This window comes from Daphnia magna, linkage group LG1 (assembly GCF_020631705.1).
Source record: "Daphnia magna isolate NIES linkage group LG1, ASM2063170v1.1, whole genome shotgun sequence".
Taxonomy (NCBI): domain Eukaryota; kingdom Metazoa; phylum Arthropoda; class Branchiopoda; order Diplostraca; family Daphniidae; genus Daphnia; species Daphnia magna.
Genome location: NC_059182.1, coordinates 13,506,302 through 13,530,773, shown reverse-complemented (window position 1 = coordinate 13,530,773; position 24,472 = coordinate 13,506,302). Strand labels below are relative to the sequence as shown.

Sequence of the window (24,472 nt, the reverse complement as noted above, 5' to 3'; positions counted from 1 at the left end):
GAAAAGAATGGTAGTACGTACGGAACGTCTTTGAACCGACTTTTTAATTGACAACCTCTGTTCTCTGGTTTACTAAATATTTCGGTATTTTTATAGACATCCTGCACTACCGTGTAGTAACCTTCCAATAAATCAGGCACCCCCCGTAAACGAAATAAGCCCGACCAAAACTGTTTACTTGAAATTCGATGAAACCTGCTGCTATAACCAAAAGGAAACGCCGATGCTGAATGTGTGATTAGTTTTTGCGTTAATTATGCAGGGATTTTTTAATATATAAAGCGGAATCAAAGTGGTTTTAGTGCAACAGCTTTGTCGTTGAGAATCTTTATAAAATTACCGAAAGAATTGCTAAACCAGAAACCCTATAAAAAAAAGGGGATCAAAGAGCGTTTCGTATAGTTTCTTCATTTCATGCATGACACTCATTATTCGTATTAACGTTTATTTGATGTCCTGTATGTATAGAGCATTAGTTGACGTAATTTATACAATATATACTTTTGCGCGGTTCTTTTTAAAAAATTGGGTTACCGGCTTTGTAGAAAAAAATAATAATAATCAACGATAAAATGGATACAATAGAAAATCGTTAGAGAATAATGCCACCGTTCTTCCAAAAATTCCAAACTTCAATCTTCTTGCCGATTGTTGCCGTCTCTCACCCTTCCTCCAACAGGAAAGTAAGTGTTGTTCAGTTAACGCTAAAATTTAGTAGGGAGCGATGGTACAGCGAAAGAGGATTCGACGAAATGCTCGCCGGAAGTCTTTGTTGAAAATGGTGTAAATGACCTGAAATCGGTCAGGAAAACAGAAAGAAAAGAAAATCAAGCATTTGCCCGATCAATAGAACGTCATAAGGTTAAATTCACGTCTATTTTCGCAGGCAATGATTTGAGGATATATTTTTATTTTGCCTCTTTCTTATCGATTTACTTCCAGAACTCAGACAAGGTTTCCCCACCCTTATTTCATCTTGAATGGCTTACGGGATTGAGAGCCGAATTGATGTAGCCGAGCCAAAAAGCGAAGGCAAAGCCCCAGGGTTGAATGTTGCACGACGGGCAGACGGGTGCCAGTAAGTAGAGGAAAAAGAAGGGCAACCAACAGGCAATAAAAGCGCCCATGATCAGCCCCAGGATGAGCGTCGCTCTTTTTTCACGCTGACGGCTGATTCGTCTTCGTTCACGGGCTGGATCTTTTTCTCGTACTACCACTCGACCGGTGTCGATCACCTGTCAGCGTCGTTTTATGCAATAACAAAAGGAAAAGAGAAGAAAAGAAAAATTAATTCAATAAATAGAAACAGGAATAGAGCGTTACATTTTTAAATGTTGAACGAATGCTCGAGACATAACGCCATGCTATTAATATTGCACGTAACTTTTTGCGCAGGTATTTCTACAATAACCAGGTGTAATAGGTCGCAAACTTTTCGTAAAAGTTTAACAGTTCTTTTCTTTGTTTGAGACAGGCGTCCATCTAAAAAGTTGCTCGCCTGTTTTTGTGATTTTCAGTTTTTTTAAACTATTATTCCGTGCAATAAATCTGCAAGGGCGTTTGCGCTACCGGACGGAAAGGTTAATGTTAGTGGAAAGTTTAGCCCGCATTCGAGCCAATATGGCCTCGAGGACTTGAGTTTTAGGTTCAACTGATCGCTCGGTTCTGGTGTAAATTATACGACTGATTTCATGATATTTCCCGCACGTACTCGTATAGAAATCTTTCACGAATTTATTACTTCAATGAATATAAATGGAGGAATTTCAATAAACTTTTTCCCTCACTTTTGTGTATGCGAGGTAGCGCTGTTGCTATAGAATTCATTATTTTTTATTTTTTAAAGGAAAATAGAAAATAAAATAGCATCACTGAAAAAATAATTTAAAAAAACGAGGCAAACCATGAAAATATTCTAATCGACGCAAATTTTTTTTCATGCTTTCTGAGTTGTGTGCTGGCCGTCTTCCTTTTTCATATCTTGGATCTGCTGCCGAATCGTTCGATATCGATCTTTTTTCTCGATAAAAACCCAAGGGTTCCGCTCATAAGCACAAACACACACACACACACACACATATGTAAACGTGAGTTACAGCAACGTCTTTTTCGCATCTGTGCTGCCCCGAGAACAACAACACAAAAAATGATTACAAACGACCAAACGCGAAGGACGTAAACGTTGAGCTTCAGCTCCGACACCAGCATCGTAAACCAACATTCAAGTCTGGCAAGAGGAATTGTATAATCAAATACAACCCGTTAAATATCTATACAGACTATAAAGCAATCTTGTTTCGTTACCAAAGGCGATCCCCAATGAATGGACGATTTTCGTGTGACACAATCGCGACCTCGTTCGGTGCTGACAGCCTCTTATTTTTGTTAGGCTTACATCTTTTACCCCATCATCGAAGGGTTTCTTGTATGGAAACGTATCATCGTACATGACGGGGTTTATTGCTACGTGAAAAGAAACGTAACAGAGAGTGCGATGGTTGTACATGCACTGTGAAAATGTTCTCTGTCGTTGTGTTTCCATCACTCTCAAGCCTAGTGGAGGATTACATGATTGTATGTCTTTTCGTTTGTGCATGGAGGATCGAAAGATGTCTATAAATATTATCGCATGTACAGAAGCTCATGGTTTCTTCGTTATATGGTAGCCGACTAATAAACAACAAGAAAGACGCAATGCGATTCACAGACAACGGAAAAATATTGTGAGAATTGCAGTCTATGGGAAAACGTGGAGTACACGCCGTCTGTTTTCTGCTTCAACTCGTAAATAAGTCCATCTTAGCGGGATATAAATGTCGGGATTGAGAGAGGAAGCCACGTGCAGCCTTCAACTCAATCTGCTGCCCTCTACGCGGTTAATTACTTCCACTTTCTGCAGTGATGAACAGGTAAGATCTTCATCGTCGATTAGCCAGCTCCTGTCGAGCCTGTGCCTCTTTAGCGAAGCCCTGAAACAAATCCTAGGCCATTTAATGAACGTATATAGTCGTTTATGATCGACCGATGTAAACTGCACACTTTAAGCAACGCTCGATTGGCCTAGTCTAGATGTTTCGGTAGAAAGACAGGACGCACGAGTAAACAGTTTCAGCTCATTTTTGTGTCTTCCTTTCTATAGTCCGTTCGTTGACTTGTTATTGCGTTACTTGGATTCCTATTACAGTGGGTTAATGCGCCCACACGCGAAAAGAAAATAGCATTAGCTACGTCATCGCTCTCAGTCTGGCAATAAAGCTGGGATTTTACTCAACATGGGAGATGGCCTGTTATAATTGCCCAATCATCAAAAGAAACATAGAAAATAAGCTTTCAGACGCGCGGCTAAATAATTGGCAGCTTTGCAAAGGACAGACACCGCAGCAAAGCCTTTCCACGAACTTGTATATTATGACGATTTTCCTCAGCTTATATACTATAGAAATAGGTGATCTATACATATACTATACACAATTTTTGCAGAGCGTTCTTCCGGGAATCAGTTGCCGTACGTCAATGTTATGCAAAAAGATTTTGGGAAATAATTTCTTCGGCTTAGAATTTAGTTTACAAAATTGAGCTTTTGTGACATCTAATTAAAAAAAAAAAACGCTGCCTTCAGATGATTGAATTAGTTTCAAACGTTTTCAATTGTTTTTTTTTTTCTAAAATAAAAATAGTTAAAGTAAAACATTTGACAGCAGTGTTATTTATACATTTTAATCAACGAGTGGATAAGGGATTAACTTTCTGTTTATGAACGTAGCTTTCTGTATTTCTGGACTCAACAGTTATTAAAACTGTTGCAATCGCAATTTTCTTAGGTTGTTTACACAAAGTCTGTTTAGTTGCAAAAACAAAATGTTCATATTTCAATACGCATTTCATTTCAATTTGGAGAGAATGGAAGGCAGTTCTGAGCTGTTTCCCTTTTGCATGTCATCGTATTTTGTCGTTTTCATTCGAGTCTACTATACTGTGGCAAAAAAAAAAACGTTTAAACTATAAGCATTCTACCCATATTGGAATCGTGATTAGGCCTGTTCCGTTGCGCGGATAAAAAAAGGAAATACGTAAGGAAGAGTTAGCCGGTGGAAGCAACCTAATATACAGTGTCGCTAATACGGCAAGTGTAGCACAAAATGATAGGTCTTTACATTCTCTATCTGACACGAAAGACATGGAGGAAAATTCAGTCTTGATTGCTGTACATCAGCCTTGATTTGCGAGTATTTTTTTTTATTCGGCCCGTGAATGGATTTGAATATTAGGATTTAATGCCTTTCGTATTAAATTTTCCCCTTAGGTCGGGAACTATATATCCTTTCTATAGACACACCATGCAGCAACGTGTGCACATCATTAGCCTTATAGGCATACATCACCGAGCTTATATAACTCATACTGATCTGCATCTCGTAAAGATCAGCATTTGGTGCGAACTTCAAAATAAATATGAATGATTTTTTTTTGTATCCAAATGAAAGGAAGCCTCTGGCGAAATGATGCTCAAACGTAACGCCTCTATTACCTGTGATCGATTGAAATCCAATAAGGTGAAATGGCAAAACTTTTTCTTTCTCCTCCTACATCAATCCGATGAGTTTGAAACCCCAGTGGAGAAAAAAAAAAAAAATCTTTTAAAACTCAAGAAACTGCGTCGCACGTAGCGTGAATATGCTAATAAGCTCTCCGTACAGGGACCCTTTTTCTTTATAGGCCTCTCCATAGACATCTCGTTCTTACGTATAGCTGTTTGCTGTATATAAGGTCTCCAAAGCTCCTGTTTTTTTGTTTTTTTCATTGAGAAGTCTTTTTTGCTGACTCAGCCGATCAATATATAAGCAACGGGCGGTCTTTGTTGTTGCACCATGGAACGTGACACATTTATTTAAATCAACAGTTCAAAAGAGTCGTCATCATTCTTTCTTTATCCCTTGAAGTAATATTAAACACGTGTCTGTTTTTTTTAAATCGTGAGGCTTAAATGAAAAGATAACCTACCTGTCGTTTAGCTTTGGAAGACTTTTTGTGAACACTGCCGGAATTCGGACGACAAAAGCGGATTTTCAACGGCCGTACGACTGTGCAACGGGCCAAAGTACCGGAATCGGATGACGAAGGATCCAATCCACCATCACTGGCCATCTCGTGTTCGTTATCCTGCTGAAGACTGCTGCCGGATCGCAAATTTTTGTGATTGTTGGCGTCTCTGGCAGTAATTCCGGTATCACACGGAATTAAAGCCTGCGGCAGAGGTATTGGAACATCCGATGCGGTAATGGGAGAAGGAGATTCAAGGTGATGGTCGTCTTCGTTGGTAGCTGACGACCATTCGTACGTGGCGGACGTATTCATCCGATTATTTTCTATCGTTGCATCCGTGTTCGGCATCCTTCCACCTTCCGTCATTCCGGACGCCAATATCCGCCTGGCTAATTTCTCGAATTTGCTTCTCGATTTCGGACAAAGCAATGGCGTTCTCCGGTTGATGGCTGGAGACGTCGACTCGGTTGCCGTAGTCGATTCCGTTTCAACGTCCACCGTTTTTTCATTTGCAAGACGTTCGTTGTGCTGATCGCCGTTGGTCACGGAACACCGGACCCTAGAATAAGAGACGCTATTATCGGCCGACACACATTCGAAAGTGACGCAATGTCTGGTTGTCAACGACGTCCGATCGCCGCCGTTTTTCAAGGAAGAAGGACGGTGAGCTACCGGTTGATGGGCAGACGGTGAGGCGGTACTTCCCCTCGTCGCAATGCGACCTGCCTGCTGACCACCGTCGCCCGTGGTGGACGAGGATTCGTTGATGGCCGTCAGACTACTAGGCGCTGTTGAGTGAAGAATCTTCTCCTTGTGCCTGTTGCTAGGAGACGCAAAGCCTTCCTTGACGTTTCTCTTGTTAGTGCGTCCGTCCACGACGCTAAGTCGATCCACCGAGAGCGATGGACCCCAATTCGTTGTCATAACCCTCAGATCGCTGCCTCCAGTGGACAAGCTGTGCCTTCGAGCGTCGATCACGTTGCAATTGCTCAAAACGAACGTCTTGATGTTGGTGAGGGAGCCGCGCGAGTAACAGTCGGTCACGGTGGGAAGGTGCGGTCTACCACTGTCACCGTGAGCGACGGCATTGCCATTGTTGGCAATGATGGACTGTTGCTGCACGTGCGGATGTTTGCTGTCCGTAACGGTCACTTTAATCGGCTTCATTTCCAATTGCTCTTGCTGTTGAATTTCCTTTTGTTGCTTGCTAACACGTCTGTGGTTCTGCTGTTGTTCTAGTTGTTGCTCTTTGGTTTGCGACAGTTTCCGCTTTATCTTGTTCTCTTGGGAACGACGAGCTCTGGCCCTGGCCGCGTAGTAAATCCGGATGTACACAAAGACCATGATGCAACTTGGGATGTAGAACGAACCCAGGGCTGAGTACAGGACGTAGCCAATGTCTTCGCTGAGCTGTGGGCCAAATAATCCAACAACAAATTAGTTTTGATTAGAGCGTCATCGTGCAACTAAAGGCAGTTCAAACCAAAAGGGACGTGAGATTTATTCAACAGCAGCTTTCGAGACACTATAGGTATAGATGCATGAACAGGTGACGACATTTGAAGTAGCATATCTTTTTGCAAACAATCAGCCTTTGTTTTCCTGTATATAGCTTATACGGTCGAGAGCTACGGCGTCGGAACCAATTACTGCGGAAAGACAGAACTTGAAAACTGTGCTGTCAACTGATATTATTGTGTCGTCGAGTGTTCTGTTTGCTTATTTTCCCCTATACAATACTAAGAGCGCTTATTCTTCTTTTTTCTCTCTTCATCTCTTAGCTTGTCGCAAGCTTTGAACGCAAAATAAGCACCATATTTCTTAAACATACGAGGAATAACAGATGCGATGTTGAAGTATCCTTGAAGCTCATTTTCACCGACCTATATATAAATTTTCTTTGATAGGCTTAGTCAGTTTTATGTAGTTCCGATAATTGGGATTCCTTTTAAACAGGAAAGATGACGAGTGATGATCATTACTGGGTTTCTCCTTCAGCCTGATGCTTGCACACCGTCATGGCTTATATGCAGAAACGTTTGCGCGTTTCGCGTGAGTCATAAATCTATCGCCGATTGCCTTATAGCTCATATACTGCGCCAAGCACACGAATGGGAATTTTATCGATCCAGCCGCTATGGTTCTAAAGGGAACGAAGGCTTTCCTTCTCTGTTTACCAGCTGTAGACGAACGGCTTTTTAGCTTATAGTTAATATGTTCGTGTACAACGAGTAACGAGTCTATACGATACGACCATTGATGTCATTATTTTTACCAGACTGTTACGTATCGTAACGGGCAGAAAGGTATTACACGATTGGAAACAGAAAGTTAACTTGAAACACTATAAGAGCTAGTTATAGATACAATGCAACTGAAGGGGGGTGGGGAGATAGTATCTGCAGTTGTAAGGTTGTTGCGTGTGTATACGGCGTAATTTACTGTGATAACGGGCCTTTTGTTTACTGTACATCTGAAAAAAACACTGTCGAGCGAAGAATAATGACAACGGGGGCATACTCAGCTTCTGTCAGTGGACGATAGGGTGTATAAATCATCTTATTTCTTAAGTGGTTTATAATCATCCTTGTGCGAAAGTGGCGTGTAAGTTTAAAACATAAATCGTTAGGATCGTTTAACAGAAAACAAGGTCAAGAACGCAGCCTATATCTAAAAGCTAATGTGGTGGTGCACGTAAATTGTGACGCTGGTGTTTACGTGCGGAATGATTTCATCGCAATTTGATTGCGTAATTCGGGTGTGAAAAAATTCATCATCCCGACAAGACAATAATGAAGCGCAAGGCCTTTTAGGGATTGATGGCAATTACTTTTTAATATGATTTCTTTCGGCATCCACCAACCAAAAGACGCGCAATCGATAATACGTGTATACGAAGAGGCAAAGCCACGGAGCCACCAACAAGATCTTTCGACAACCGTAAAAAATATTCTCAATTTGAATGCGCTATACCAGTTCTAGACTGAATTGTTCTTGCCAACTATTTGTTTTATGCTTGCAACGACCAACACTTCGAGAACAGGAAGTAGTACGTCTTATACGCTAGAAGTTGTAGCTAATTGACATTAACTATTGACGCTGATTTTCCCGTAAGTTTTGCGTGTACCTCTCCGAGTTTACGTTGCTACATTTGTTTACATTAGCATTTTGATTTGGGAAACTTTGCTCTAGAGAGAGAGAGATACGAAAATGGCATCGGTAAGACAGGAGACATTTATGTACATCCTGTTTGTATACGAAAACGATGGGAAGCGGGGAAGGATAGTAAAATAAAAGTTTGGCGCACATAGACATGTCAGAGCGAGCTAGTTTTATAAACGCATATCGTAGGATATGAGCTTGGCTGCCGCTGTGCTGTTTGATACGGGCTAGTTTTTGATGAGAAATTGGAGAAGGATCCCGAAAACTTTGTGCTGCATTCCCCGTAGTATTTAACTGTTAGAGAATTGCAAGAGATTCCTTGAAACAAATTCATTTCGCATTTCTGTTTAAATTTTGTCCTCATTTTTTTTTTTACTTGAGTCGTTTGTGCGTAGTTCCTTTTGCTCGTTATTTTCCTTGCTTGATTAAAATAGGAATAAAAGTATATTTCTAGTGCCCATCTTTTATCTTTGCCGGCCTACATGTCATACAGAGCAATTATACCAGCATTTACATCTCATATGACCCTTTCCCCTCTTTTCATTTGTGCACACATCTCAAAATTTCTTTTCTTCTTTCGAGGTTTGTTTTAATGAGAATGCCGAAGAATGATGCATACACTGCCGCATTATAATGCAGGCTGCCTTCGTTATCCTATTCGCAATTATCAAATTCGCTTTTGAATAAAGGGTAGTGTGCTGCATAAAGAAAAAGGCTTTCGACTTGATCTTGGCATATTATGTATTCTTCACAATATTCAACTGGCAGTTTGCTGAGGTCAAAGAGAACGCCCAAATGGCCCTGGGAGCAATCCGCCCTGTCTCATGCGTGGGTGCTGCTATTTACAGAGTCATGACGGAGACCTTTTCCCATCAATTGCACTTGCTGACGTAGCCACACACATCACGCGAGTGATGCTTCTACAACTCTTTCAAGAGCTTTTCAACTCTGGTCCCTCTTAAACCCTACGATTTATACATATTTGTTTAGTACACCCCAACCGCTGGCTCTTTTTGATTTCTGTTGTCCTTTAACAAACAGTTTTTTAAAGCTCCCCAGCTGAGATACTGTGTTAAGAAAGACCTGCAGTAAATATCGTTGTGGCCAGCCTCTTTTTCCTTTTGTTCTTTGGTAGAGTTGCTCTTCAGCTTGATTCGTCTATGCCCTAGTGTATATAATTCTTTATTTATTTACAGCTTGTGGGCATGGGACTGTGGGCCACTTTTCCCGCTAACCTGCGTTCCTGTTGTTTTGTTTTTTGGCGATATTTCGGGCATTGAAGAGAAAGACAACACAAAAAAAAAAAGAAGAAGGAAATCCCGGTTGAATGTCAGGCAGTGAGGCGAGTGGCGCAGCAAACGCACCACTCGCTGCTGGTGTGCAGACATAAATTCGATTTTCGTGCTGCTTGCGTGGCGGTCTATTTGAATTGACTTGATCGCATTGGGTCGTCCTGGCGTTGGTTGAAGGCTAGGCGTGTTGACTCCCTGATAAATATTCTTTAGACACGTTATTCACAAGAGAGAGAGAGAGGGGAAAAAAAAGCTGACATTATTGGGTTTCGTTCCTTTGTCTTTAGCTTAATGTGAAGAGTCGTACCTGTTAGATAGCAAGAATCTCCCATAGTCTTTTTCCTGTGTTTTTCCTGTCGGGCTTGTATTTGCCTAGTGCGCCAATGATGTACGACTGTTTATACTTTATTGTTTCAAGCCTTCTGTATACTTTAAAAGATATGTAGATTTGACGTTTTCCTTCAATGTCACGTTTTCGCCTTCATATTCAACCAATCCCGCCTTATGCGGTGACATTGTTTCCGTTCAGCTTCTTTCAATTTCGATCCAACGAGCCCAGAAAGAACTTGAGCAGTGAAATATGGGAAAGGTCTCTCTTTTTTTCTCTTCTCCATCCCGTTACATATTCACGCGGTGAGAAGCAATAAATGAAATTGGTACTTTCTGCACAATTCGATTGGAAATCCATGCGCCCTTTTAGTAGGGGAAAAAAATATATAATAAGCTGCTTTCGAGACATGGCTTTGTTATTGATTTTTTCTAACACACGAATCACCCAATCAACGAGGTGTGGCTAAGTTTGTTCTCATTAAAAACGTGCAAATAACAAAAGAAATTAAAGAGTCACGTAAAGAGTAACGACTCAAAATCCTTTGAGCGATCCTGGACGCTTTTGATGTGTGTCGGTAATATAGAACATTTTATTCCAGTGTACAGTTATTCTAATATACGTGAAAGTCTTTGATATTATTGGCTGGTTGCCTGGTATATCGTCAAATTGTAGACCGTACGTCTAAAATGGTTCTCATCTCTTATTAGGAATTTGTCTGCTGACATGAAGGGCAAAGAGAGAGAGAAAAAAAACGAAGAATTCCTTAATGAGAGAAAAGGCTGGGCGAACAAGTATATGACAGACAAACTGGAATCGAGGAGCGCTTTTGCTCGGCAAAGAAGCATCAAACGTTTCTAGCAATCGAACTAGTTGCTCGTGCCACTAACGCGTTCTCTGGCAAGCCGACAGCTAACGGGCAACAACTGACAAAACGTGTGCCACATCGAAACAGACACACATCGAAACTGACAGCAACCCTTGCTTTTCCTACCGACAGAATGCACGAGCAATAGAAATGCTTTGCCCAATGAACAATACTAAAAAAAAGATGAACGTCTTCGATGTATACATGTGGGAGCAGCAGTCTTCCAAGATCTCAGACGTGGATGACGTGCCCCGATAGCAAGGCATTTTGCTGCTGCTTTTGCCAATTGGAAAGCCTCATCCTCATCTTCAGTTGTAGACTGCCTGTCAATCTATTTTACTTTTTAGCTCAATTTTTTTTTCTGACGTTCGTATCTTTTTATTAGTATTAAAAAGAAAAGAAAATAGAGAAAAAAAACAACATTTACTAAGGCAGTCGTTAAAGCTCTGATGCAGGCACAACATCCTTAGGCTGATGGCGAGCGTGCGGAATTGCAAACTGTTAATGTACGTGGGAACATAAAGTTCCGTGCGGTCTAGTCCATCATCGCAAATAATTCCACCAAAGTTTTATGATTAGGCGAAAAGCAACGGCACCGACACAGACTATTTTAGAATATTCTACGATTGTGCATGTGTGAGCACTTTCAATAAAAAGGAGAAAAACAAAAAGAATGGCGATTTTTGTGTTGGATTTTTCAGGCATAAGGTCGAAAGTTATGGCTCATGAAGTAGCATAGAATGCTTTATAGACCCACGATAATACATGCAGAGGCTCTCTCGTATGGACGTAATGAGATCTTTGATGTTCTGCACGCAGAATTGTTGGATTTGGGCACCAGCTGTTAACCTTTCGAAACGGCCCGGTGAAAGTCGGCCATTAAAACAAGTTCAAGGCTAATGGATAAAAAGGATCAAACACCGCTGTATAACTGAATATTACCTCAATCATTGCCAGATGTAAAAATGAGTCTTATACCTGTCGGGTCGTAAATGAAAGAATTAAAAATGAAAAAAAAAGCCAAACATTAAAGTTGCATCGAACGACTGTTCTTGTAGTTTCTTTATCTGTTCAATCTGGGTACATGTTGAAGCTAATAACAGGACGTGATTTTCGTTCAATCACATCTGATTCTTGCCATTTCGCCATCGATTATCCTGTCTGAGAGACTTTTACGCGACGTCGATAACGCAGCAGCAGCAAACTAAAAATGTCGATATTGTACAACCTTGGGATGCTGCAAACACATCACGTACAATGTGGAGTACAACCCTTTTTCATTTTCTTGGTAATTTAGTTCCCTTTTTTTTCTTCAACTGAATCCAAACTTAAGGCAGCGCTGTAGTTACAGTTCATTCTCTAAACTTGGCCATATGATGACGTACGACTCTATTAAATACATCGCTGCTAATAGCACTAAAAGTCTCACGTAATTGTGACACATATTTCTCGCTGTTTCTTCTGGTTTGTTGCTTCTATTGTTATCGTGTTGTATAGCCAGGCTCCAAGTATAATGGAAGCGATAAATTATTTTAACAACCGCAACGAGAAGCGATGCGTGCGACGTCCCAATATATAGAACCTTACCGTGCAGCGTCAATATCACAGCTGTCCCAAACAAAAGAAAAGGGATGGTGATGATTCTGCCATCAACAGCACAGCGTCTATTACTTTATAGCGTGTAGTCTATTTAGTTAGTTGTTTTTATGCACGCCTGTTCTAATCTCGGCTAAAGAGCAGAAGCGATGATGTTCGTGCCTCATTCATACACAGGGCTCTTGTTTATGTACATCGCAAAACATATATGCCGTAAACAGCATATCTCTTGTTCATTCATAGTAGACTATACAAAGTTGTTGTATTTTTTTTTTCTGTTTATAAACAAGAAAAAAACTTTTAATGAGAATGAAAATGAGAAAACTGCCGATGTGCCGAGCTCCTGCTCAAAATGATGTCATGTAGTAATTGGTTGTAATATGGGCTAAGCCAAATAGCTATTTTAATAGTTAAAGTTAGCCCACATAGATATTGTATTTTGGTTCTCAATTGCAATGATAATGGAAGACCATAATTCTTCCCGAATTATTGGTTTCGATCAAATAATGTTCTGATAATCGAAAATGGACTTCAATAATAAATAGCTGTAGCTTCTTTTTTTCTTCGTTACTGCGAATTATACACCCGTAGCAGTAGATAGGTTGCCAACCTCTTTTGTATACATTTGTTGCGATTCCTGTTCTTTGCTGGACACTGTGCAGGAGGATGGACTGATGCCTGACGTTGCTTTCCGATGTGAAATTTAGAAAATATTAGGCTACTCTGCTCTCCAGCACACTGGTGGTTGTTGCTGAGAATATCTATTATAAGGAAAGGCAATCAGTGCAACGCAAAGATTGCCCTTGTGTGTACGGTTATGTCATTAAGAATTCACGCCACGCTTCCGAGATACATCATCATTCATGGCGCAATTTATGCGTGGCGACGGCTGATGTATAGTCAAGTTGACTATTCAATTACTGAGTCAGCCTTTTGTTTCAATCTCTTTTCATTCTAAAAGAGAGTGTTGAAATTATACAATGAACGCCCTAGTTAAACTGTTGGGTTGTGAGGGTAGTCCACAACTTTGTTGCCTAATGAGAAAGTGAGCTAAATTCGTCTTTGTTAATGCTGGATGATTACATCATCTAAAATAACGAAGTTATATTTTTAGTGCCAGAAGCCTACATTATGCTCGATGTTACGGATTGGCGGATGGAGGACCAGCTCAATGAGATGTGAGATTTGTAGTTTAGACAGGACGTTCTGAATAAAAATCTTGAAATTCATGCTCTATTTTTGCTTGTTGCGCAAAAACTGACTAACCTACGCCAAATCTGACCCAATATTCGAAATCCTCGTTGAATTTTGATCAAAATGGGTGATTTCTGTCAAAATCTGAGACATGTCCCAAATTCACGATTTTCGAAAAACAGCAAAGGGTATAGCCTTCCCATTTTTGCGATTTTTGGTCAAATCCAGACTTGAGCTAAAAACACCTGGAATCCCACTAAACATAGCATGGGGATCACGAATTTCAGGTTCATTTTGATGTCAGGTTTGTAGTATTTACAGTAGGACTGTCTGTTCATTAACAGAAATCTGAGAGATGCAGCTGGAAGCTTGAAGGCTTGGGAAGAATTCTTAATTTATTCAACAGCTGGTGATATCCAACGGGATAATAAAGCGCACCGTCACTCCCAGCACGTCCGGCCGGAGCAAATCATCTCGGCCAAAAAAATAAAATAAATAAATAAAGAAGAAGAGAAAAAGAGGATCTCAACAGCAGACGCAATTCTCATTTCACTGTGAGAATATAGGGAACTGCCGCTGCCAGTTGGCCCATATACTTTTGCATTATTCTCCTCTACGATGTTATGCCACTACAAAATATAGGGAGAAAGAGAAATTTCATCATGTCCCGGCGCTGAATTATCAATGAATGACAGCCCTTGGTAAATGCATCATTCAGGATCCGGAGGCCTGCGCATAAGAATAGAGTTGAATGTCTGATGAATACAAAGCCTCGCCGTCAATCACACATTCCGTGATCTCCTTGCTTATAGCTACCTAACTTGATGCAGCAAATGCCATTCACATTTATCCTATGGGATGGTGTTTCATCTATTTTTTTTTTTTTATGTTTCATTCCCAGTTTGGTGTTGGATGGGAATTTCGAAGAGATACTCTTAACTGTCGATAGCCTTCCCTTTGAAAAGTTGGAGTCGGGATTGTTCAGGGAAGAAAAGAATTGTGGTATCAACAACAACCGCACATTTCAGATAGGATCTATACATATAATAATATAGAAAATAAGGATGAATATGCAAACGATAATGACTGGCTGGTTGATGATAACGGAGCTAATTATCATTGGAATAAGAACCTTTGCGTTTCTTCTTCAGAAGTCAGAATAAGAAAAGTTCCTAGATCTTTGATGGTGAGTCTACCAAATAACATTAAATAAATCTCCGGTATTTAACTCATTTTTTTTTTCTTCCCTTTATTTTATCGATCTTTAAATGTCTGGCGTGTGCTGTTCATTTATCGTATGGCGTTCTAGTCTTTACGTTACGTGGCATTCGTGATGGAAGAGACATAAGTCTGCATTTTAATGTCTTTTTATTTCCAGGTTTTGTTCATCCTTGGAAGGAGTTTGATATCCCCTCCTTATAATGTCCCAGCTGCTGTTCAAAACTTGTGCCGGACCTGACCGCATCTATAGGTAATCTAAGAAAACCAAGGATAAAATTCCATTGGCTTTATTTTCTATAGTTAGTCTGCGTCTACGGTAAAAACTTCCACGAAATGTCCTAATGAAGACGGATAGAGCGAGACTCACTAGTTCTAACGGGCGAAAAGTTCACTCACAGTTCTATAGTGGGGCAAAATGTCAATGAAGACAAATCCAGAATGTCACGTCACGTAAAATGAAAAAAAAAAAAAAAATAAGATTTCCAAACTATTTTCTTATACGTGTATTATCACATGTTTGCATCTGCAGAAACTTGCATTAAACGTTCCTTATGGATGACTATATTCGGCCACATTTATCTTTTAATGCATCATCTTTTATTCGTTGGATCGTTATCGGACAAACGAAAAATCCTGACTCAATCAACGGTGGAGATAGTGAAGAATTCGATTTTGTGAGATTGCAACCCTTGATCTTTCATATACAGACATTCACTCGGTGTAGGTTACAGGGTCCTACCCTGTAGCTATACATGGGAATTTATTGCTGCCCTGTCAGCCTTCCCGGCAGCATCTTCCGGCAGAATTTTGGGGTAAGACATGACCGTGCTCACTGCTGTGCGGATCAACAGAAACATTGCAAATGGATGAAGGATTCAACGGAGAACTCGAGTTCAAAACTTTGTTGAAATGGAAATGTGAATACAAATTGTTTATTAGGCTGGCCAAATAAAACTGAATTTTGGAAATCTTGTTCTTTGGCTTTTTCTTTTTAGCGCAGAGTAGACTTCAAACGCCACGGACACCAGCTCATGCGTGTTCCAGAAAACTGCTTTTTTTCGTGAGATGGACGAAAATATGGAATAGCCGAAAGTAGAGGGAAAGCGAGCATTAGGTTGAATAAGGAGAGTGAACAAGAGACGAAGAGGGAGAGGGGTGCGTGCGGGAAAGGCGTTTATCGTCACTCGTTTGAAAAATCCGGATCTGCCCACAGCAGAACTAATTCTTCCGCTTATAGCTCTTTATTCCTCTTTGAATGTCTGTTTCTTTCGCGCTATTCGCCTCTACGCCTTCCGTGTTTAATTCAAAGGGTACTATACGCGTGTGCAAATAAAAGAAGAATAAAAAAAAAAAACGAAAGTCTTACGGATTAGGACCAAATGTACATAGCCTGCAGCCTACAGATATAGGCTAGATTATATACAGCAGATGTAAGATTCGTAAGCTCTTGAGTGCTCCGGAAACTTTTCTATTCTGTTATAACGTCCAAATTGAACGCAAACTATTCCGTCCTCGATGATGTTGATGCGATTTGGGCCAAGAAATAAGGGACCTGTATATAGCTAGTATATAACCCTTCATTGGACATACAATGATTCTCTAGTTGATTGATTTCAACTGTTGCTGTACGGTACGAACGCATTTCAAAGTTCACTTTTACCTTTTTCGCTCGTTCCAATTTTACCCGATGAACTGCAAGATTCTTCTATGTAATGGAAAGCTAATCAATTGATGTTTTTCAAATAGATGTAAAGGTTGGTGTACTCAATGCTCGGTAGGTGCATTTGGATCCTGCGTGATCATCTAGTATTCTGCTACTCGCAAAGGAACGCTTCCCATTTTTTCGTTTCGTGCAGTTGCCAATTTCTAATTCCGTCGTTCGTGACATTCCCTTTTTTTTTTTCGTTTTACATACAATGTCTCTGGTGCCTTTATGTATTTGAGCCATATACGTTCTATCGACAAAGATGTCCTTGTTTTTAGGAAGGGAGAGATTGAATGACGATGTAAAAGGCCAAAGAATGGATGGCAAAGTGCTGAGACATGTGAGATAAGATTTTAAACGGTTTGGCTTTCCTACTTTGTTTATTTGGCCCAAGATTGTAGAGCAAGGAATAAAAGGTAGAAAACTACAAGAGAACGACGGCTTTCATGATTTATTTGCAATCCATCAATTCAAAGGCACTGAAGTTTAGAAGGTCGCTTTTGGTCTGGCTGAAGGTTAATAATAATTCAGTGGCGATTATGTGTGCACACGCTATACGGCTTGATATGTAGAGGTCTTCTCTCTTTTTAACTCTAATTTGTTTAGGTTTGCAGACAAATTCTGGTGCTTATGTACCCTGCTCTTTAAAAGTCTTGAAAAAGATAATCAAGAGGTAAAACACTAGCATCAGGAATTGTCTGACACTCCGAACATCATGTTTTCTTACGGTGTTACTCTCGTCACGTTCCATCATCATTATTCCCGGCCAGCAACGACTCGTCTGACTTTTTCTTTGTTTCCTTTTTTTGCCGCATTTTCGCTTACCATTTTTCCTTTTCTTACATTTAAATTTCTTGAAAACGCCATGCAATGAAGACTAGTTTTAAAGGCTACGTACGTGATGTAATCGTTCCTATATTCAGCGCCATCACCCAATCCAACTGTTAGGGACCGAATGTCTTTCAATTTGACGTCAAAATTACGATGATGGTCATGACGGCCCCAGTTCAGATTATTTTTAATAAATGTTTGGATTAAGCCGTGGTCTATAGTAAATTATCCTATATCATCTTATGTCCGACTCGCCCGTTTCCCTAAATTCAGAGATGTGACTTTTAAGCATTCAGGAGCAGCCGCAGCAGAACGACGTTGTCATTCCAACTTGAGCACCGGATACGGCGTGAATGTGGCGTGACCTACTTAACTGTTTCCGTGTCAGACACTCAACTCGAGTGGCAACCCTTGGAGAAATATGAGAGAGAATTCCCGTAGGTATTATGAGTGACCCCACGCATTGACGTAACCAACGTTTATTACCATTAATAAGCCCCAATTATATAAAGTTAATTGCACGTCATTTAAGAAAAGAAGCGTCCATGCATTAGCTATTCCCGGTTGTAATTCTACATCAAAATACACGATCGCAATCTCTAACTCATGCCCACCATTCCCATCTTGTATTTGCGACCTGACTGCCTGATTTATTCTCTTTCTCCTTTATATGCTCTTCCCAAGTATTTATAGTCACGCTACCAATGATATACGTACAGCAACACAAATGGTGAATAATCACGAGACTTGTTTTTTTTTTTTTTTTTGCGACGTGCCTCTCAAAACCTGCAATACACGGAGGGTTTGCACGAACTGGAGCATCAAGCTGCTCGGTGCGGTTGGCCGCCTGATGTTGATTCAGGTTTAAGGTAAAAATTAAGTCTCAGATAAGCTTATAGTTGCCACAAATGATAAAATAATGATAGCGAAATGTCCCTATTTTATAAACAGATAAAACAATACAACCAGTATATTGAAGTATCGTTTGTTTTTCACCACGCCGTGTGTGTGCAAATGAGTATGTAACTATACGTGAGGGTTTTGGCTCGTCCATGTTGCTCGATGGACACTGCAAGTTTTGCCCAGTTGTCTCTTTCCCTATTAACGCCAGCTTTAATTGGCTAGTGGGGAGCAATAACAACATCAAGAGATACCGTAGATGGAATGAGTACGAATGGGGATTGGTCTACTATTATAGTTAGACCAACAGACATTGCATACACATACATTGCTAAAACTTTGTGTACTGCGGTACTCTTGTCGGAAACTTTAGCATTTGATAACGACTATAGTTCTTGCCATATCTAAGATTAGATGGATAAGATGGCCTGAAATCTAAATTCGTTTCTCACATTGTACCAACTATTTTACTGTTCTCGTTATACGCGTACACGTCAAGCCTTCCGTGTGATGGGCCATTTGGGAAATGGTTAAACAAAGCTACATTTCACAGCCGGACATGGCATAGGGAAGCAGAGGTTGAATTCGGATGAGTATAGCGCAATGGTATAGGTCTAAGGTGTGTGAGTGTAGAAGAATATCGATTAGTTGGATTGTGTTTCTTTAAGTCATCCATTTGCAAGTGATACGAAACACTACCATAAGTACTGCATAAATAATAATAAATGTGGTGGTTCTACCTGAAGACAATTTCAAAGGAAAAAAAAAACAATTGATGGATGCGTGTAAGAACAAATAGAAATGGATCTGTTTCAACAGTATCAGTCTCACGAATTTTAAATACATCTTATATATACCGATGGAATTTGTGTATGTTTCCTCATCACATCAACGCAACTGCGTGATTTCAGAAAACGAAGAATGGTACACTGGGGGTTTGTATGGTGCTCCCGCCCCGGTCCAAAAGGCTCTTATTTCCATAGAAAAAGTATTGAAAAGAAACGACCATCTGTGCAGCGTCTAACTTGGAGAGCGTAACTCCAATGTACAGCACAGCTTATGTATTGGTCCTACACTATGGTCGATTGTGAAGATATAAGCTTCAAGTGGAACTGCACAGTTGGACCAACAGCTAATATGAACAATGGTGAAAAAGAGAAAGAAGCTCATATCTTTGGGCTTCACTACAGTGAATAACCTTATAACGGGCAGGCAAGAAAACCTTAAGGCGAGGGTTCGCTGAGAGCGAATTGAGACGCACTTTGGCGACTTCTGGTGGGCCATTTCCAACCAGCACATCCATATGGATGGGACACGCTAGCAGAGATATATCCTATTCGGTGCTATTGCGCTCGGTGATTTGCTTTAATTGTTGAGGGCACACCCAAAGCTAATCAAAAGACGACGAGGGAGGGCGACCGACGCAAAAGAAAGACAACAGAGAACTGTACGGTAGAGAATGATGGGATTGCGCTCCAGCGGAAATGTTCTCCAACAGCCAATGCGCTATAGGTCCATGTATATATAGATCGATTGGGGCAGAACACGTTCCGTGCTGGAGATGTCAGCAAAGCATGCGAGGCAAAGATTGCGAAGCTCATGCGAAAACACCCTCTTGTCTAGCAACGCCGACACTCACTTTATTGATGGTGACATCCATAATGGCGAAATTTCAATCGGGGTTTCTCGGCCAGCTCCGCCTTTATCTCTTCCGTGAGTCCCAATACTTTCTAGTCTTTATTCACTTTTTTTCATTTATTTATTTTATTTTGGGGGGGTTTCGTATTTTCTAGCGCTATTTTATCTTATATACTTTGAAACGAGACAACTTTCTCCATCCGACTCTATCGGATACGCTATACATGTAACGAAAGTTACGTTATGTTTTTATGTGTGTACAGACTGGACGACCTCACGACTTTTTAATGAGAATGAAGGTAACGGGTTTGATGTAAAAAAACAAAAGAACCGCACGCATCAAGTCAACTGTAAATGAGGCGTGCAGACAAAGTTGTCTGCCTTCAACACCAAAAGGTTGTGGCGTATACGATAGATGTTGAAAAAACAAGCTGCCAATTGCACTGTATTCAAAGTGGTGGGAATCGGAAGTCCATTCAAGGCCTTCCTTAAATTATAGATGCTTCTTTTAATATTTAGGGAAGTTTTGAAACGTCACTTTGTCAGACGTCATTTATAAATCAATTTTAGAGCAACGTCAACGATCGTAATGGGGCACAGCAGCGCCAAGTATACACTCGATGAACTCCGGGCGCGTCTCTTTTGCCGCAACAATCTTAAGACTTTTTGCCAACTAGGAGCATCAAGAGAATACTTGATGCTGTACACATATAGTGAGGGCTTGCACCGTCTTTCCCTCTCTCTATCGATTCAATGTGTTGAAGTCGATCCGACATTCTGAGGCAAGAGCCGCTTGCTGAGGCGGAAAGACGCCCGAGAAAAGACGGACGTCAAAGTGAATAAGAATGGAGAGAGAGAGAGAAAAAAAGAGAATGGAACGAAAAAAGAAGAATTTAAGCTTGGCCCATGTACCGACTATGAAAGACCAAGAGTTGTACCCGGCCACGATATAAAGAAATGATGGGAAAACAGCTCGAAATCGTCACGGCCGCAGCGTCTGCACGCTCGGGCACGAGGACGCGCATCGCAGCATCAGCAGCATATAATACCGTGCGAGGGATTAGATGGAATTTCAAAACTTTTCTTTTCTCTATATAGGCTATATATGCTGCTGGCCACGTCTAAGATGTTTTACGAACCCAGCCTTCGCTGCTGTCCGTTTTGCTTTTTACACGATTTTTATTTTTTAAGTTTGCGCGATTCTTTGGCATGGACTTTTCCTATTGGTTTCATTTTTACATCGCGGTGCTCCTCTGCAAACTGTCGTTCTATGTTTAGAGACCTTTACTTTCTATTTGTCGCCTTTTGTTTCCCCACTTGCATATTTAATCAGTCGGTGCGCAGCAATGAGCACAGTGGAACAAAGGACAAGATTCAACACGTCGACTTTGGTTCTCGTCTCTACGAGTTATTTGAATAAGAAATGCTGGCGGCTCCTTATTTCTGCAATTTTACGTCCAACTGCCACCGCCAACAAGAATTCCACAGAAAAACTGAAGGGGAAGAAGATTGTCTCGTAATGAGAGAAACAAGAACCGTGAACAAAACTATATGAATATATCTTTGCTAGCGTAATAACTAGGAATGTTACAGAGCGTAAGAAGCTCAAAATTATACAAATACGTAAGGAACAATTTGCCTTTTAAATTATTTGCATTCTGACTGAGGAACATGTGAAACAGCGACGTGATGTTTGATGTTTCATCACCATAACAAGAAAAAAGAAATGATAATTATGTATACTCGTTCTGAAGCCAACGTTCGGCCACATTTAAATGAATAGCTAAATCCCGTGGCTTAACGCAGCAGCGATGCTGAGGGATCAATACGTTTAAGAAAGAAAAAGATGACCCGCACGGGACTTTACTCTTCGCTTTTCTGTGTCATCTTTGTTGATAAACACTCGTACTTTTCTGCTATCACTTCAATATGTAAATTGAATTTCTGGCAAGCTAAAAAAATAAAAAAAAGGAATACCTCGCATTTAGGGAATTCTCCTTGAGGTGTTTCTTTTTTCCAGCCTAGTAACGGTGGAATGGAGACGAGTCCGCTGAGGATCCAGACGATGGCGATCATGATGACGCAGCGTTCTGGCGTGCGCTTCCGCAGGTATTCGATGGCATGCGTGATGGACCAATAGCGATCCAAACTGATGAGGCAAAGGTTCATGATGCTCGACGTGCAGAGGAGAACATCGACGGCCGAATGGACGTCACACCACCACTGACCAAACACCCAGTAACCCATCATTTCGTTAGCCAGTGAAAACGGCATGATGATGAGACCCAACAGGCAGTCAGCCACAGCCAACGAACCGATGAACCAATTTTGAATGCCTTTGAGAGATCGTTCGGTAGCGATGGCGATAATAACTAAAATGTTGCCGCCCACAATCACGATCATGATAAAAGTGACAAAAATGGAGGCGATCACCAGTCCAAGGGGCGTGTAACCGCTCGGATAAACGGGACTTCTCCACCAGTTGGGGTCGTTATTGGCGTCGTCATTGCTGCCGTTCAAAAACGATGTCCAATTAGTGTCAGAACTCAATTGGAGCAAGAACTCGTTTTCGCTAGATGGAGATTCGAGTGAGTCGGATAATTCATCGCCGTCCGTCGAACCGCTCCACAGCGCTCCACCCTTGGACGTGTCCGTCATCGTCTGGGCACCAGTTACGTCCAGCACCAGAGACGCCATCATCACCATCATCATGGCTATCGCCGCTGGTGACGTCATCTTGGTGCCTCGGTCGTCAACATCAGTCATCATCGACAAGGGCGTCAATCGTATCAGCTGATGTTCCAGCAGCGACGGTAGCAGTGGGTTCATTAGCTGGCCTTTCCAAAATGCAGAGAACGCTGATAAGGGAAGACGGAACGCTGCTCATGCCAGAGAAACAGGAATGGAGCACACGCCAACTGGAAGTCATCCCTGAAATGGGAAAATTCCACGCGTTTAAAAAAATTATCTACGAATATATCCGCTGGAAACGTTTGTTATTTCCGTCCGTAAATGGAATGATGCGGCAATATCGCAGCACCAGGACAACACGAAAAATCAATTTATTGAATCATCATGTTACTGACCTTTACATAATAGCTGCCACCTAACGTCTGCCATTAGCTTTCACCTTTTTGGTACATAACCCGTGGCTTGGCGACCGACTGTGTTCGGCGTCGCCCTTTTGTGTGTCTGTGCTTTGGTTGGCCACTTTGCCAACAGCTTTCGATTATGCAATGTCACGATTTAAAAAAGAAAAAACGGGAATGTGAGGCATTTTTTGCGCCTTTCCTTTAAGGCAACTAGTCGCCTCCACCGACCTTTTATGCATGTTATATTGTATGAAAGGGTAAAATGTATATACGTTGCAAAGTTCAAAGCGAAGTGGATGTAATGGGAAACGGCACTTGGCGAAAATGAAAAAATCGTATCGAGACGATCGATTTCTGTGGGTTGGAGAATTTCGGTAGACGCATTGCCTAATTCACCTGGAAACACACGTTGGAGTTTCGAGCTCTTGTGGATAATTACGTCTGTAGACGAAGGCGATAGAGGAGTACTACATATGCAAATTAAGCAGGACACACCCTTGTGGCTCTAATGGTGCAAACATGGATGTAAAGGGTTTCACGGTTCAAACAGCATGATTGTATCTCGTACCCTTGACTTTTTCTTTGGAGCAAATAGCAATGCAGCCTATTTTTCTCGAATTTCGTGAGCGTTCGGTGCGAAGCTATTGTGAAAAGCTTCATCGGTACGTTTGGCCTCCAAGCTATTCCTTCTTCAATATAAAAACAGATAATGAAATCTTGTTTTTCATATTCCCAACCACCAAAATTCTTTGTTATCCACTTTGGAAATCGACGAGTTAGAGAAGTTGCCAAAGGGCTACAACTTAATTTACAATGCTGGTAACGATCAACCCTCACACAAAAAAATCACGCGTAGAATTTGAAGGTGCACTTACCTGTTTATTGGTTGATGATAGATGATTGCTTAAGTTATGATCGCTCTGTGTGGTGAACGTTGACATTATTCCTGATACTGTGTTTCTTTCCCTTGCGTCATGTTTCTATAGAACAGCGGAAACTTGTGCAACATTGGGCTACGTGATGGTTTAGAAAGGTCACTCAAAAATAGGACACTGAAAGTTACACGGACACACAACAGGTCAATCACGAAGTCAATTTACTTGAAGCAGCAGAGTTCAAGAGAATCCTGGCAGCAAAGTTCAACACTCGCAATCTCTTTCCAAACAATGCGAACAATAAACTCGGTAAAAAAAAAATTAAAAACAATCGAAAGTTAAGCGCGGCCGTAATCCTAACCAACATTTGTTTATGGTTTCTATTTCTTTCTGTCTCCTTCTTTCCTAATTCGTCTCCGACGGAAACAAGTATCAGTCACACTTTGCTAGGAAAGCAAGAAGAACGCCTGGGAAATAATGGAAGTAGCTGATGAATGGTGTGTTGAATTAGTCTTCTAGCACATCTACGAAAGAAAAGAGATATACAGTAGCGCACGTCCGAGCTGCTGCTGGATGCCAACTACTTGACATCAGCCGTCCGATTCAGACTTTTCACCAGTGCGGCGGATGTGGGAAGAAGAGGCAAAGGAAAAGAGTCCGCGCACGGAGAGAAATGAGGAACAAAAACACGCATCAACAACACACAAAAAAGAGAGTCAAAGGAAGA

The 24,472-nt window shown here is 41.1% G+C and overlaps 1 protein-coding gene across 1 annotated transcript; it reads right to left on the bottom strand.

Annotated features, from left to right (window-relative positions):
- Window positions 1–431: 431 nt before the first annotated feature.
- Window positions 432–24,178, bottom strand: LOC116927267 (alpha-2B adrenergic receptor). The gene is made up of 5 exons (XM_032934279.2): window positions 23,746–24,178; window positions 21,756–22,709; window positions 5,002–6,453; window positions 990–1,235; window positions 432–792 (listed from the first exon to the last, which is right to left on the bottom strand). The coding sequence occupies exons 2-5, from the start codon at window positions 22,605–22,607 to the stop codon at window positions 712–714; spliced, it is 2,631 nt and encodes an 876-aa protein (XP_032790170.2). The 5' UTR covers window positions 22,608–22,709; window positions 23,746–24,178; the 3' UTR covers window positions 432–711.
- Window positions 24,179–24,472: the final 294 nt, after the last annotated feature.